General features: G+C 38.4%; 1 protein-coding gene across 1 annotated transcript; it reads left to right on the forward strand.

Moving 5' to 3' along the window:
* Nucleotides 1-106: 106 nt before the first annotated feature.
* decr1 (2,4-dienoyl CoA reductase 1, mitochondrial) lies at nt 107-11,623 on the forward strand. The gene is made up of 10 exons (XM_067448223.1): nt 107-305; nt 695-891; nt 2,039-2,096; nt 2,196-2,282; nt 2,378-2,525; nt 5,097-5,196; nt 9,946-10,018; nt 10,249-10,395; nt 10,738-10,800; nt 10,881-11,623. The coding sequence occupies exons 1-10, from the start codon at nt 234-236 to the stop codon at nt 10,938-10,940; spliced, it is 1,005 nt and encodes a 334-aa protein (XP_067304324.1). The 5' UTR covers nt 107-233; the 3' UTR covers nt 10,941-11,623.
* The last annotated feature ends 678 nt before the right edge of the window (nt 11,624-12,301 follow it).

Here is a 12,301-nt window from a genome sequence, read left to right on the forward strand (position 1 = left end):
TCATTGGCGACACGCTATTGGATGAAAAGCTTGACTTGACTGATTTTAGATAAGCCTCCCAACCGGAAACCGGAAGATATCGTTCAGGATTTTCGGACTTTAGTTGTAGTCATGTCTATGTGACTGGGGTCTTATCGAGTCTGACTTCACTCATTTTTTGTTTGTTTTTGACATTGTTGAAACACGTTTTCTCCCTCTAATTTTTTTTATTATATATATTTTATTTTGACGTTATGGCGCTGCTCAGAGGACTGGCCGTGTTTAATAGAGGATTAACTCCAAACAAGTGCTTCACACCAGTGCAAGTAAGAAAATTATTTTGTTCATGCATTAAATTGCAATTTAGTTTCAAAATATCATAAGCTGTAGCCAAGACAAAGTCATTTATATCTGGAATTTATAGTTATATAAAAACGTAAATTTTTAAATTACATTGTAATACTTTGCGCAGTAAAATGACCTTGATTTAATTGTTATAATGTACACTGAATGTGATCATGCCTTTCAAAGATGATTTAGGCTAGATTTGAGATGTGTTGCATTAATTATAATGTGTATTTCCCTAAATGCATAGCTCAAGCAGTGTGTACTTTATACTCACACTGTCCTTATGAACTTTCACCCAGTTTCTATTTATACTGCTATTTAGTCCTGTCTGAATAAATAAAATTACCCTCTTTGCATCCTTTAACAGTTGTTTGGAAATGGGACAAACACTTTACACCAGAGCAGTCCTCCAGCTAGTTTCTTCCCACCTTCAGAAGGTGTTATGCTTCTCCCAGGAACCTTCAAAAACAAAGTGGCCTTCATTACAGGAGGAGGAACGGGACTCGGAAAAGCCATGACCACTGCTCTGTCTTCACTAGGAGCAGAGTGTGTGATAGCCAGCAGGTAAGTTTTCCCTCTCGTAAGATCATCAAAAAAGTATTAAAATGCACAACTGTTTCGAAAAATGTATCATAATAAGAAGTGTTTCTTAAGCACCAAATCAGCATATTAGAATGATTTCTGAAGAATCATTTGACACTTAAGACTGGAGTTATAACTGCTAAACATTCAGCTTTGCCATCACAGGAACAAATGACATTTTAAAAAATACTAAAATTGAAAACAATTGTAATAATTGTAATAAATTGTAATATCAATTCTCACTATTACTGTAATTTCGTCTTCTAGTTCCTAAATAATTGTTGACACCCTGCAAGCAAAGCCAAAAGGCAAAGCTTTTATGTTAAAATAATCGTTGGTTAGTTCACCTAAAAATAGAAAATTCTGTCATTAATTACTCACCCTAATACCGTTCCAGACCCGCAAGACCTCCGTTCATCTTTGGAACACAAATGAAGATATTTTTGTTGAAATCCGGTGGCTTAGAAATGCCTCCATTGACACCAATGTCATTTCCTCTCTCAAGACCCATAAAAGGTTCTTAAAACGGCATTAAAAGTCCATCTCACTACAGTGGTTCTACAATAATTTTATGAAGCGACGAGTATACTTTTGTATGCAAAAAACCCCCATAAATAATGACTTATATAGTGATGACCAAAAACACAGCTTTGAAGCCTTGGAGTGTTTAGAATCAGCGAATCGATTCAGGATTCAGATCAAATGTGTCAAACTGCCAAACGTCTGAATTCACATGACTTTGGCGATCTGAACCGCTGATTCCTTACACTGATTCATAATAGTCCGAGGCTTTACGAAGTGGTGTTTTGAAATTGGCAATTGCTGTATAAGACGTTTCTTGGTTGTTGTTTTTTGCGCACAAAACTATTCTTGTCACTTCATAAAATTATTGTAGAACCACTGTAGTGAAATGGGCTTGTAACGATGTCTTTAGAGCCTTTAATGGGTCTTGAGAGAGGAAATTACATTGGTGTCAATGGAGGCCTTTCTGAGCCATCGGATTTCAACAAAAATATCTTAATTTGTAAGATTTTTTGAAGATGAACAGAGGTTTTACAGGTGTCAAACAACATGAGAGTAAGTCACCTTTTTGGGTGAACTAACCCTTTAAGTCTCCTGTCACTTCCAGAAATCTTGATGTTTTGATGAAAACAGCAGAGGAAATCTCACAACAGACAGGAAACAAGGTACCTCTGTCTTAGAAAGTCTATGCCATCATTGTCATTTTTATGTTGAAGAGCTAGTTTTCATCTTCCTAGAGTTTGATAAATGTATTCACGTTTCAGGTTCATGCCGTCCAGTGTAATGTCAGAGACCCTGCTTCAGTGGAGGCTGCTGTTGACCAGCTTGTCAATGAAGTCGGACTGCCTGATGTAGGTTTAGGTCTCCTATCTTAACAGCAGTGATGCAATAAATTCCACATAAAACTCTTTTCTGATGTGATGGGATCCTGTTTGCCATCCCACAGGTGGTGATAAACAATGCAGCTGGAAACTTCATCTCTCCTTCAGAGAAGCTGTCTCCCAATGCCTGGAGAACCATCACTGACACAGTGTTGAACGGCACAGCCTATGTCACGCTAGACATTGGGAAACGCCTCATCAAAGCAGAGAAAGGTGATTTATTATTTTTATAGAGATGTAGCAAAGTAGGTGTAGGGTAATTCAACTTTACCCTACAATAATAACCCTCAATAATTATGATAGAAAGATCTGCTTATATATAGTATGCCAGTGATTTCCATCCCTGGTCCTGTAGTACCCCCAACGCTGCAAATATTTTGATGTGCCTCTTATCCGACACACCCATCCAATCTTAAAATCTTTACTAATGTGTGTTTGATTAGGGAGATATCTAAGGGGCAGTACTCAACACTGTTTTAAACTAAAAACTTAACTTTGTATGTGCTTTGGCCAGATATTTACATAAAAACAGTGGTTTGGGAACCTGAAAATGCAAACTTCTGTACACGTTTTAACAAGTTTTTCCTTGTAAACTAAAAAACGTGGCTTTGTGAAAACAGTGATATCATGCACATGCCATTGCTTATTAGTCTATAGTCACATTGTGTTTCTTTACAAAGTGACCTCGCCAACTACTTCCCAGTTTACAGTTTACTACTAGACAGTGTACAGTCTCCTACACTGTTGACAAAGTGTAAACAGTGCAACACTTCGAGGTACACGGCAGAACGCTGGCTTACCATTGGCAGATGCTGTTCACGTGAGCACCACAAGCTGGCCAATGGTATGCCACTGTTCTGTCGTTGAACCTGGAAGCAATGCACTGTATTTAACCACGTCAGTGTAGGAGTCTGACACAGACAAGAAATTGTTAAATAAAGTCGTTATTTTTTGTTTGTTTTTTGCACGCAAAAAGTATTCCTGTCGTTTCATAACATTAAGGTTAAACCACTGTAGTCACATAGACTATATGCATCTACCTTTCTGGGCCTTGAAAGTGGTAATTAAATAGCTGTCTATGGAGGCTTCATAGAGCTCACGGATTTCATAAAAAATATCTTAATTTGTGTTTCGAAGATTAATGAAGGTCTTATGGGTTTGGAACGACATGAGGGTGAGTAATTAATGACAGAATTTACCAAACAAATCACAGTCCAGGGCCAGGGTTGGGAACCGCTGTAGTATGCAACAGTTACAAACAGTAGACCATGGCGCTCGAGGGAATGAGTGAACTGATTAAAATGTGTATCTAAAAGTGTCTTTGGATAAAAGTTTCTGCCAAATGCATACATGAAAATGTGAAATGGTTATTGGATTGGTTGGCTGGAAGTGGTTGATTTGGAGTACATAACCACTAGAGGGCAGTAAGTGCAAAAAAGTCCCACGGAGTGCTCAAGTCACTTATAATCTGTGCTATTTACAGTAGCCTACAATATTTTTGTTTTGAGAGACACATTGGAATTGACATCTGTGGTAACTGACTAAATAAACTGTCACAGATGCTTTCAACAGAGAGAAAATAGAGAACCCAGAGAGCATTTCTTTTAAAGAAGGTAGTGTAAAATTATTATGTTTTAAAGAAATTAATACTTTTATTCAGCAAGGATGCCTGTAGTTTATCAAAAGTGACAGTAAAGAAAGATTTATGTCAAATAAATGTTTTTTGAATAAAGATCATGTGACACTGAAGACTGGAGTAATGGCTGTGAAAAATTAAGCTTTGCCATCACAGTAATAATTGCATTTGTTAGAATAAAACAGTTATTTTTATTTTGTAATAATAATTATAATACTATTTCACAATAGTACTGTATTGTATTGAACTTTGTACTGTAATTTTTCTGTAAAATGCAGCCTTGGTGAGCACACGATACTTTTTTTCAAAAAACAATTCACTTTTTTTTTTTTTTTACTTTTTATTGTTCTGTAAGTTATTGTGACCAATTCTTTTATATTGTGATGAATTGAAATGTAAAAAAAACTGGCCGTTATGTTTGTGACCTAAGTTGTCCAGATGATCTGCATTCGTCGTCTTCTGCCCATTGTCTTGATGTTTCTGCAGTAATGAGGTTGCCTGTGGCTTCTTGCACATCCCATGGACAACGCTTTTGGGATAGTGGCATAAAAAAAGTGGGATTTGTTTTGCTAATCAAGCTTGTTTTTGTAATGGGCTAATTTATGTGCATTCATGCCGTTTTCTGCTCTTTTTGTTTTCCGTTAAGATAACAGCTTCAGGCTGTAACCAGTAAGCTGCAGGATAATTACTCTTGTGTAAATTAAGACATCATTAGTCTATGTACATTTACTGTATTTTGCAATGATAAGACCCAAGTGTGTGTGTGGGGGGGGGGGGGGGGGATGATTCCAGTTCACCGCATCTGTGTGTTTGTTGTGTGTATTTGTTGTATTAGCTGCTCAGTTTCAGACGTCTAGCCTCACCTGATTATTTTGACCTCTTTCTGCTTCCTCGGACATGGTGATTACAGAATGTTCAACTACTCCGTTAACGCTTAAGTGCAAAGATATTGTTACTGATAACAAGTCTGACCTTCACGATTGTATTTCAATGGTGACGTGATTCTTGATGAACATATAACTATTTATAAACTGTTTGCTGTTTTTCTTTTAATCGTCATCATCTTATGATGTCACAGGTGATTTGCAGCCTAGTTGAATCTCATTTGAAGCACCAGAAACTGATCATCTTTTTATACATTTATAAAGGTGCTGCTTTTCTGGCCATCACCACAATCTATGCTGAGAGTGGCTCAGGATTTGTTGTGCCAAGTGCTGCGGCTAAATCTGGAGTGGAGACGCTGTGCACGTATGTACTCTTACACTGTTACACTGCGGACACGTTTTAGCCAAGTCATCTGGCAGGCCTTTGAGAATCAGGTCCTCCTGTCAAATGCCCTTCTAATATATTCTTGAAGGACTGCATATATTATCATAATGAAGGTGCAGTGTGCCATTTCATTTACATTTTAATTGTAAAATGAGGATCTTGATCCTCTCCCCTTAAGGAGTGTTAAATATGCTGGAAATACAATAGGGAGAGGTGGACAGCAGACCTAACTGATAGTTTAGATCAGTAGCTCACTACATCCTCCCTCACATCTCCCCCTCCCCCCTATTAACAGAAATGAGAGAAATGGGATGGGGAGATGTGAGGGAGGATTTTTCAGGCGTGACTTTTTACTGCGCCGAGTCGAAGTACTCTCAGAAGTGCTATTTCGCCACACATTGTAGTTCTCCTTTTTAATCCGCTTAGAAAAGCGTCATGTTTTATTTTATGTCACCATACTTGATCTTTCAATTATTTTTGTAGCTGTATTTAAAAAGGGGAAACATGGAGGTGTTTGGTCGCTTCTAACTTGATCTTTGTTTGGTACCATAGTGAATGAACTGGGCTTAGTGGGCTAAGCTAAATGCTATCAGATCGTCACCACGCGTCAGAACGATTAAGTGCATGCACTGAGTCTTAGTTAAGGGAATAACATTGTTTAATATGAAAAAGCAGTAAAGTATCCCTTTAAGGGCTAGTTCACTCCAAAATTCAAATTAACCATTGATTTACTCTGTCTCAAGCTGTCCTTAGTTACAGTGCGGGAAAAAAGTATTTAGTCAGCTACTAATTGTGCAAGTATTCCCACTTAAAAAGATGAGAGAGGCCTGTAATTTTCAGCATTGGTACACTTCAAGTATGAAAGACAGAATGAGGGAACAAAAATCCAGAAAATCACATTGATATTTAAAGAATTTATTTGCAAATTATGGTGGAAAATAAGTATTTGGTCGCCTAAAAAGAAGAAGAAGCAAGAGTTCTGGCTCTCACAGACCTGTAACTTCTTTAAAGGGGGGGTGAAACACACAGTTTCAGTCAATCTCATGTAAGTCTTGAGTATCTATAGAGTAGTATTGCATCCTTCATATCTCCGAAAAGTCTTTAGTTTTATTATATTTATAAAAGAAATATAGGCTGTACCGAGTCTTTCCGGAAAAAAATGAGCGCCTGGAGGCGTATCGTGTGGGCAGATCTAAAGAATGACGAGTGCGCACAAAGCAGTGACGTCCTCAAGCGTGGAGAAACCCATGGCTATCGATCAGATTCAGCTAATACAGATATGATCCAGAATCAGATTCGGAGGCTGAAATAAATTGAACAGGAGAAACAGCAACAGCAGGACGTCCGTCTCTGTGGTATGTACTGTATTTAGTGGCCTGTCAACATTTGTTTGTGTTTACTCGCAGTTTATGAGGACATGATTCGGTTTATGGACTATTGTATGCGACTAAACCTTAGCAGTAGCAAGCAAAACGGTTTTGCACGTCAGACTAGTGTAACATTATACATAGAACAACAATGGAGTAACCATTAGCGCATTTGAATGACGAAGCACGCGATCGTGTCGTTTACTGATGTTTACTCACGCGACAATAGCAAACAGCACAGACATTTAAAGCAGTTTTATTCACCGCCTGCTTCCAAAGCAGGACCGAACCTTTATTGCTGGGACCGCTCCGTCAAAAACACACTTCTTTGGTATGATTTGGTGAAGTCCTGACCGTGGAGATCCACTTTGCGACACGACTGAAGCGATGTGTGAAGCTTTGCGTCATTTCTGCGATCAAATCGGTTCAAATGTAGCGCTGCCTTCCCGGAATGCTGTGCTGAAGCGTTGAAGTCGCTTGATGTCACCCATAGGAATAAAGTGGAGCGCGGTGCGGACTATAACGACATAAGTGTTCATGGACGAGTTGATCTGCAGCTGAGCGAGTGTTTATGGGCGTGCATTTCCTCTCTCGCTCTAGTCACGCGCGCGCGCACTCTACCGGGAGAAGAGCCCGTACGGCCCATACTAGGACCTTCCGCTCTATCGACGTCAAGTCGACCCATACTCGAAAAAAACTCTCAGAAACTTGTGAGAAACCGGAAGAAGTATTTTTGACACAGAAATACTCCATCAAACGTCCAACATTAGTTTTTGAAACTTTGTCTATGTTTAGGATGGGAATCCAAGTCTTTAACAGTGTAAAAAGCTCAGTATGCATGAAACAGCATTTCACCCCCCCTTTAAGAGGCTCCTCTTTTCTCCACTCGTTACCTGTATCAATGGCACCTGTTTGCATTCATTATCAGTATAAAAGTCACCTGTCCACAACCTCAAACATTCAGACTCCAAACTCCAAAACCACTAGGGGGGACCTATTGAATGACCTGCAGAGAGCTGGGACCAAAGTAACAAACTCTACCATTAGTAACACACTATGCTGCTGAACACCCCTGCTGAAGCCAGTACATGTCCAGGCCGGGAGTTCTGAAGTTTGCTAGAGAACATTTGGATGATCCCGAAAAGGATTGGGAGAATGACGTATTGTCATATTGTAAGGAAAAAATGAATGGGGCCATTTATCTTGAGATTTTGAGTAAAAACCTCCTTCCATCAGCAGGGGAATTGAAGATAAAACGAGGCTAGGTCTTTCAGCATGACAATGAATAAAACATACCCCCCGGGCAACAAAGGAGTGACTTCGTTTCATTCGCATTTCAAGGTCCTGGAGTGGCCTAGCCTTATAATGGCAGTGAATGGGAGCCCAAAATTGAAAGCCCGAAAAAGTGCATCTTTTCATGAAGTACTTCACACAGCTCTTGGGGGTTAATAAAGGCCTTCTGAAGCGAGGCGTTTGTAAGAAAAGTATCCATATTTAAAGGTGCCCTAGGATGAAAAATTGAATTAACCTTGCCATGGCGAAATAATAAGAGTTCAGTACATGGCCATCACATACTGTGAGTCTCAAACATCATTGCCTCATACTTCTTATGTAAATCTCTTGAATCCAAAACTCCACGGAAAAAAAGTGCTTCTCAACATAAACCCTACAGTGACGCAAGCATTGGGGATCATTTATATGCACGCCCCCAACATTTGCATCTGCCCAAATATGTTCATTGTCAGGCGGAAATGGAGTGAATCATCAGGTAAACAAGCTGCTCGCATGGACACACTTCATGTTCCAAGCTGTTCAGGAGACCTGAGGACTTTTCTACCCTTCTCATAGATAAAAAATCTCAACAGTCATGGTTGATGATTATAATCCGATACCACAACAATTTAATTCAAGATCGTTCGTTTGTTCGGCCCATTTTAAGCAAGCTTCGCTCAGTGTCTTAAACTGAAGAAAGTGGCAATTACAACTGTATTCCTGCAAGCAGTAACAGTAAGCAGTAGTTCTAGCAAACGTCACCTTTTCCGCCATATAAGTTAAAACGATTATTTTTGAGAACTGAAGTATGGTGTTTCCTATGATGTTTTTGCCTTTGTATTTCAGATTAGGCTACATCACAGTCGTAACCTTAGCCTACATTGTGACTAACATTATATAAACATGCAATAACGTTGACGAAAAAAGACAAGTCTAAAATGTAGGAATGACACACTTTAAGCAGAACATCTCAAATGGAGATGGATAAAATGCAGCTTACTTGTTTATTGGTGTTTTCAGATCAGATCGGCGAGAGAGAGAGAGCTTGTGTGCATATGGTTGACAGATTAGACATGTTTAGGTAAAAACCGGAGAGTATACAGGTTTCTTTTCACAGAAAAGCTCTGTTTGGGGGATTTAATTACTGAAATCTGGCAATCGCACGAATGCGAGCTCTTTTTTTCGTGTGCAGATGATCTGAAAACACCAAATAAACAAGTAAGCTGCATTTTATCAATCACCATTTGAGATGTTTTGCTTAAAGTTTCATTTAGTCGGTATGTGTTCTGTCAGGACGGTCAGGACTCACGAGGTGCTTTACTGAATTGTTGTGAGCTGCTGAAATAAGCCAATCGGAGCAGAGCTCAACATTAATATTCATGACTCTTCCAAATAAGGCAAAAACAGAGCATTACATCCTAGAGACAATTTATGGGTTGTAAATGGACCTGGGTGAACTTTCCCATCAATTAAAAAATAATCAACAAATTATCAGAACAATTATTTGAGTGAAAGTTTCAAGTAAACCAATTAAGAGTTTCTTTTTAAAATTGTAAGATTTATTTCTGTTCAGTGAGTTATAAATACTGCAGAATATTAAATATTTCTTTAACATTTATACATATTTTTTAAATATATCTTAATAATTGTAGATCATAATAATTTTTTCCTTTTCAGAATTTCTCAAGCTTACAAATACTGCATTTTATTTTCATTGTGGTTTCACAAAAGGACTCTACAGTAATTGTATTCAGGATTTAGACCCTACAGAAATATCTGTTGCTTAATTAGAAAGTGGTCACATAATTACTGATAGCCTGACTTGGTCTGTTCCATACATTCTTTACATTAGATCACCAAAGCCTTAAGGCCAATGATTGCATTTTCCTTGGCTTGACTTTGAGCCACCATGCTTATTATTGCTTCCCCTGTGTGATAAACTTAATGGAAAAAGGTCCATCCCAGGGAGATAATTACACTAGAAGAACTATTGGCCATGGCTGATGACCAGATGTCCCCAAAACGTGGGACAAGTTTCAAATAAATCAGAGCATGTGTAGAAGGTCTGACTGATTGTCTCTACCTACAGGTCTCTGGCAGCAGAGTGGGGCAGTTACGGCATGAGATTCAACGTTATTCAACCAGGACCAATCAAAACCAAGGTAGTGTGCATGTTTTATCGTTGATCTTCTTTGAAGATGTTGTCATCCATTTCTTGGTGTGTTCAGAGAAGTAGCGATGACCATTTTTGAATGAATCATGCTTTCTAGTCGGACCAATTCGATCTGTTAAACTCTTTAGTGAAACTCACTGACTCAGTCCAGATTGGAATTTTTTTTGTATCTCTTTTTTTCAAACAGTATCCTAACTCTTTTTAGTATATTTCTTGAAGGGTGCCTTTAGCAGGATGGATCCCACTGGAATGTATGAGAAGGCGGCGCTTAAGAGGATACCCGTGGGTCGTATGGGCACTCCTGGAGAGATCGCCAACCTTGCCGCCTACCTCTGCAGCGAATACGCCAGCTGGGTATCAGGCGCGGTGAGTTCGTTGACCTTGCATGAAAAGTGCTTCGCATCTCTGGGCAAGAGCTCACCTAGAATCTTCCCCACAGGGCTTCTCCATTTACAGCCAAACGGAAATGAACCCAAGGGCGCAACCTACACCTGTCTTTCCCTCTGTGATGGGTAGCCCTCTGTGAGGGAATTTTGTGAAGAATTAGGGGGGAAAAGTTGCGCTCCACAGATCAATATGGAATTATATGGTCCGGCGCATTACTGTAATGGCTCTATATAAAGTTAAGGAGTTCTGACAGGGCAGCTAATATGTTTTTCACAGTGAAAGACAAATTTCCTGCTTTAACGGCTCTTTCGTTCCTCACAGATCATTCGAATGGATGGTGGTGAATATGTCTCCATGGCTGGCGAGTTCAATGGTCTGAAGGAGGTGATTATCAATCAGATATTTACAATGGGGAGTTTTCATTACTTTATTTATTATATGTTTACCTTGATTTTATTTGCTAGGTCACAAAGGAGCAATGGGCCATGATGGAGTCAATGATCAGAAAAACAAAGGGATCGTAAACCTCTAAAACCTGCAGTAATGACAGTTCCAAATCTCAATCTCCCATTGTAACACATAAGATCAATTGAAATATGGTTTGTAGATTGTATGAATTAAGACTTTAAATTGTCACGTACAAATATTAATTCTAACACCTTAGATGTAAAGAATGTTAAGAAATGTTGTTTGGAGTATTAGAGCCATATTGAATTAAAAATGTGTGCAATTCTTGACATTTTATTTGGCTTGTCAGCCATTTCTGCCTTAAATATCCATTGTAAAAATGGCAATTACATTCTGTCGGCTGTAAACATTTTGGTTACATATTTACATAGTACCCTTGGATATGCTCCAGCATCCCTGCGACCTAAACAGAATGTAAGCGGTTTGAAGAATAGAATAGTGGATTGATGGATACTGCCCCTGTTTTGATAAAGCCCACAAAGATTCCTACAAATATCATGTTTAAAGGAATGTATAATTTCAACCTGAACTTGTCTCTGATCTTTTGTGGCAAGTTTCAAATGCCTTATAATGTAATGAAGAAGTAGAAATGACAATTTGGTGTACATTGTTTCATGCTTTGAAATTAGTTTAGTCAAATATAGAATAAATTCTGCATTATTTACTTGCTTATTCTTGGTTAAATACCAATTAAAAAAGGAATTATAATAAATGAGGGAAATACATTTCAGAATTTTGATATGCTTTGTATGTTTAATGTGTAATTTAATATGTTTGCTGAACAAAGCCTGAGTCTTGAGGTTTTTAGTTCTCAATATGTTCTCGTAGTCATCAGTGCTCAATATCGCTTAACCTTAATGTGGCATTTTCAGGGCAGCCTAAATCACTAGATATTGCTAGCAGGGTGCTAAAATAGCTCATAAATTTGCATTGAAATTCTGGTATCAAAACATCAAATATCATTTAAATATAAAAATATTGTCTGACTACAGCGCCTGAGGAGGAAAGGCATTACTCTCGAATGCCATTCAATTCATCCTTGGAGTTCCAGTCCAAAGGTGTCTAATCGAAAACTCTGAGCATAAAATCTTGAGAAAATATGTAAATCAAATGCGTTTTCAATATGTGGATATCCTGTCTGATATAGTTTCGTCAAGCTATCAACGTTCCAGCTAAACAAATAGATTTTAGACTCTGAGCATTTCTGTTTGTTCACAATGACAGAAGTTTTATTGTCTTGCAGTGTCCGCTTTGGGAAGGTCGACTGTTCAATTATAAGATAAGATCATGATCTGTTTAAACTTTAAATGGGCAGGAGAAGTCTACTGAGAGTTGTTTTGTGCTTTTGCCAGAGCTTCCCAACGCCAGCTTTATTTTTCATGTACTGTTTTAAACTACCCATTCAATTTGATGATTT

This window comes from Pseudorasbora parva, chromosome 7, assembly GCF_024679245.1.
Source record: "Pseudorasbora parva isolate DD20220531a chromosome 7, ASM2467924v1, whole genome shotgun sequence".
Taxonomy (NCBI): domain Eukaryota; kingdom Metazoa; phylum Chordata; class Actinopteri; order Cypriniformes; family Gobionidae; genus Pseudorasbora; species Pseudorasbora parva.